The 4,277-nt window shown below is 39.8% G+C and overlaps 1 protein-coding gene across 2 annotated transcripts; it reads right to left on the bottom strand.

Annotated features, from left to right (window-relative positions):
• Window positions 1-213: 213 nt before the first annotated feature.
• On the bottom strand, window positions 214-3,900 carry LOC143574001 (elongation factor G-2, chloroplastic-like). 2 transcript variants are annotated; one of them, XM_077058739.1, is made up of 4 exons: window positions 3,539-3,900; window positions 1,201-2,612; window positions 608-1,120; window positions 214-522 (listed from the first exon to the last, which is right to left on the bottom strand). In XM_077058739.1, exons 1-4 carry the CDS (start codon window positions 3,783-3,785, stop codon window positions 352-354), a joined length of 2,343 nt encoding a protein of 780 aa, XP_076914854.1. In that variant the 5' UTR covers window positions 3,786-3,900; the 3' UTR covers window positions 214-351. The 2 variants fall into 2 exon arrangements, with proteins under 2 accessions (XP_076914854.1, XP_076914855.1); XM_077058740.1 differs by having other exon boundaries at window positions 1,201-2,615; window positions 3,548-3,898.
• Between the last annotated feature and the right edge of the window lie 377 nt (window positions 3,901-4,277).

Genomic DNA, 4,277 nt, shown 5'->3' with positions numbered 1-4,277 from the left:
AAACTGAGTACTGGTTTGGGTTTCCCTAAGGTGTTGAACACATGTATTATGGACGGATAAGTAAACATGTTGATTCGTCTAAGGTGCCACAAACAACCAATCCCGAGCTTTTATACCATTTATGTAGCACTCGCCTTTAGTACCAAACAATGTTACCCAACATATCTGCCAGAACATGTTAGCTACTACCTAAGAATTCAGAGTTGAGCAAAATAAACACAAATTTATGAATGGATAAATAACCATGTTGCTTCGTATATCTTTCGACGAAAAATTGACTGATTTCATATGGTCCTATAAAACATAAGTGAAAAAAATTACAAACATAAAATAGAATTACAGGAAGCAAAATTAAGCTGTAACTGCTTCTTCTTTGGCGGCAGAAAGCTGGTTCTGAATGTGTTGTGGTACCACATCGAATTTCGCTAGTTGCATAGTGTAAGACGCTCGACCTTTTGTCATTCCTCTTAATGTACTCACATACTGAAACATTTCTGCTAGCGGCACAAGTGAATCCACCACCTACACCCCAACACACGAACCATTAAAAAATGAACAAATTAATAATGTAACATCTTATGTAACAAGGAATGAGTTTAACATATACCTTGAGACCACCAGGTTTGTCACCAAAGCTATTAATCTGTCCTCTTCTAGAATTTAAATCACCAATAACATCTCCCAGATGTTCTTCGGGTGTCACAACTTCAACTCTCATAATCGGTTCCAAAATCTTGGGTCCCGCTTTCCTAACTCCTTCACGGAAAGCGCCTCTAGCTGCCAGCTGGAAGGCGAGTACGCTCGAGTCAACATCATGGTAAGACCCATCAGTCAACACTGCACGAAGGTCAACCACAGGGAAGCCTGCGAGTACTCCATTAGACATGGACTCTTCTAACCCTTTCATTACACCAGGAATGTACTCTCTTGGGACTGCACCACCCTTGATCTCACTTTTGAACTCGTATCCGCTACCGGCTTCTAATGGCTCGAACCGCACGGTTATGTCTGCAAACTGTCCTTGACCACCAGATTGTTTCTTGTGCACATACTTGACCTCCGACACCCTGGATATGCTCTCACGGTAGTTAACTTGCGGCGCACCTACATTCGCTTCCACCTGACAATCCACACGACACAAAGCAATTTAATATTATTGTTGCAAATTGTCATAATGCAAACAAAAATAAGTAAACGAACCTTGAATTCCCGCTTGAGCCGATCAACAATAATCTCAAGATGCAACTCACCCATTCCTTCGATAACCGTTTGGTTAATTTCTTCATCACGTGAGAAGTGGAAAGACGGGTCTTCTTGTGCAAGTTTGATCAACCCGTTTGCCATTTTATCAACATCGGCTTTGGTTTTTGGCTCGATAGCAACTTTAATAACGGGATCAGGGAAATCCATTCTTTCAAGCACAATCGGCTTCTCGGGATCACATAAAGTTTCACCAGTAATGGTATCTTTCAACCCCGCAAGAGCCACAATATCACCTGCTAACGCTACTTTAACGTCTTCTCGACTGTTCGCGTGCATTTCAAGCAACCGCCCGATTCTTTCTTTCTTTCCTTTATTTGCATTCACTACATACGATCCCGCAGCAAGCTTCCCAGCGTATATCCTCACAAACGTAAGTGACCCGACAAACGGGTCGTTCATGATCTTAAACGCCAACCCAGCAAACGGTTCGTTATCATTTGCAACCCGTTCGATTTCAATTTCTGGATTCTCCGGGTCGGTACCCTTCATGGGAGGCAAGTCAAGCGGAGACGGTAAATAGTCAACAACCGCATCAAGCAATGGCTGAACACCTTTGTTTTTAAAAGCCGACCCACATAAAACAGGGACGAAACTACCCCCGATGGTCCCCTTCCTAACCAACCTCTTAACAGTTTCTTCATCTGGCTCGACTCCTTCAAGATACGCTTCCATAACCTCGTCATCTAATTCAACAATCGTCTCGAGCATTAACGCGCGATACTCTTCCGCTAGCTCTTGAAGATCAGAAGGAATGTCTTCATATGAAAATTTAGCACCTAACTCTTCACCGGACCAAACTATTGCTTTCATCCTAACAAGATCAATAACACCTTTGAACACATCTTCTGCACCAATCGGGAGTTGAAGCACGAGTGGTTTTGCACCCAAATTTGTAACAATCATATCCCGTGTTCTGAAAAAGTTAGCACCGAGCCGGTCCATTTTATTAACAAAACATATTCTCGGCACGCCATACTTATCTGCTTGTCTCCAAACCGTTTCCGACTGCGGTTCAACACCAGCAACACTGTCAAACAAACAAATGGCACCATCAAGAACCCGAAGGGCTCGTTCCACCTCAAGTGTGAAGTCCACGTGGCCAGGCGTATCAATAATGTTGATGCGGTGTTTGTTCCAGAACGTGGTGGTTGCAGCCGATGTTATGGTGATTCCTCTTTCTTGTTCTTGTTCCATCCAGTCCATTGTGGCGGTGCCCTCATGTACCTCACCGATTTTGTAGTTTCTACCCGTGTAGTAAAGTACACGCTCGGTTGTGGTGGTTTTTCCCGCATCTATGTGTGCCATAATGCCAATGTTGCGGTAGTCCTTCAATGGAACCTCGCGTTTTACTTCTGAATAAGAATAAAAATAAAAATATGAATATCAAGTAAACAATGTAAGTAGTTTACCAGTTTCTTCATATTACATTATCTCTTCAAATTTAGCATCACAAACTATAATAGGTTGCATAATTCTACATCAACAATCATTTATCGCAGCTCACAAACTAGGGGTGTGCATAAAAACCAAGCCAAAATAACCGAACCGAAACAAAAACCGACGATTTGGTGTTATATTTTCATGACTTCCGGTTTGGTTTCAGTTTTGCGTGCAACTAAAATCGAAAAAACCGAACCGAACTTATAGAATATCATTTTTTTACTTTGAACTTTAGGTCATTGACAATAATCAAATATATGGCGTAACCCAAATACTTTATAGCCCAAATGGATAATAATTGTCGGTTTAGTTTTATGTTTTCATAAACAACCGAACTTTCAATTCGGTTTCAGTTTTGCGTGTAACTAAAACCAAGAAAACGGAACCGAATGTTTTCATAAACAACCGAACTTTCAATTCGGTTTCAGTTTTGCGTGCAACTAAAACCAAGAAAACGGAACCGAACTTATAGAACTTCATTATGTACTTTGGATTTTATGTTATTTATAATAATTTAATAAATAATGTAACCCAAATTCATTGATTTTTGCCAAATTTAATAAATTTTGCCAATACTTTTGTTTCAGCCGAAAATTTGCAGGCACAAAAACAACCGAAACCAAACCAAAAACCAAAAATCCAGTTTTCAGTTGAAGCCCAAAACCGAAACAAACCAACCCATGCACACCCTTATCCCGAACTATCATTTCTAGGTAAGAAAATTTTAGGGTTTTGTTGCAAGCTTCTAACTTTTATTCAATTGAATTCATTTGCACCAAATTGACAATCAAAACCTTCAATTGAACATGAATTCAAACAACAAATTTGAAATTACTAAACAGACCTTCAGCAGCCATGGCAAACACCGAAAGATTCCTCTTGGGAAACTGAGAAGACGTCAATTTGGTTGGAACAACGAGTCGTTGGGTTCCGAAGAAAGATGACGTAAGACTACGTGGATAGTGACGGCGGAATGCGGCGGAGGGTGAGAGTATGTGGCGGCGGTTTGAGTTTGAGGGAGTGACATTGGTACCGGAGAAGTTGCAGAGTGCAGCAGCGGCGGTAACGGATTCGGCCGCCATTGGAGTACCCGCGCCAATAATATTATTGTTATCTGGTGGTGATATGTGATGAGATAATGAAGATTGATATATAGATTGGGGATAGGAAATACTTCAATTTGGGATAGTTTTTTTGTGGTAGACAAATATTGAAATTATTATTATTTATTCAAGGTGTTTTATATTCATAATATTATTATGATATAATGTACTTTTAATTTGTGAAAAGATGGCTCTGTAAACACTCAACCAAAGAAACAACGGTCCGATAAGATAAAACTCGTTCAGAACAATAATCCAACTAATAAACGTCACATACTCGTCTAGTAACTCATCATAACCATGGTGCCTCTTAAATTATATGTTTTATGAAAATTTTGATATTAAATTGTTGTGTCTTTGTTCTATTAAAGAGGAATAATTTTGATATTTAGGATGGTCTTGTTGTTATGGGATAATGGGATGTATAACGGAATAAAGTTGGTGAGGGAATGAATGGAAGAAAGAATTTTA

This window comes from Bidens hawaiensis, unplaced genomic scaffold (assembly GCF_021521415.1).
Source record: "Bidens hawaiensis isolate Kalapana, Puna unplaced genomic scaffold, B.hawaiensis_p1.1 tig00026819_1, whole genome shotgun sequence".
NCBI classification, from domain to species: domain Eukaryota; kingdom Viridiplantae; phylum Streptophyta; class Magnoliopsida; order Asterales; family Asteraceae; genus Bidens; species Bidens hawaiensis.
This window is presented reverse-complemented; position numbering and strand designations above follow the sequence as displayed.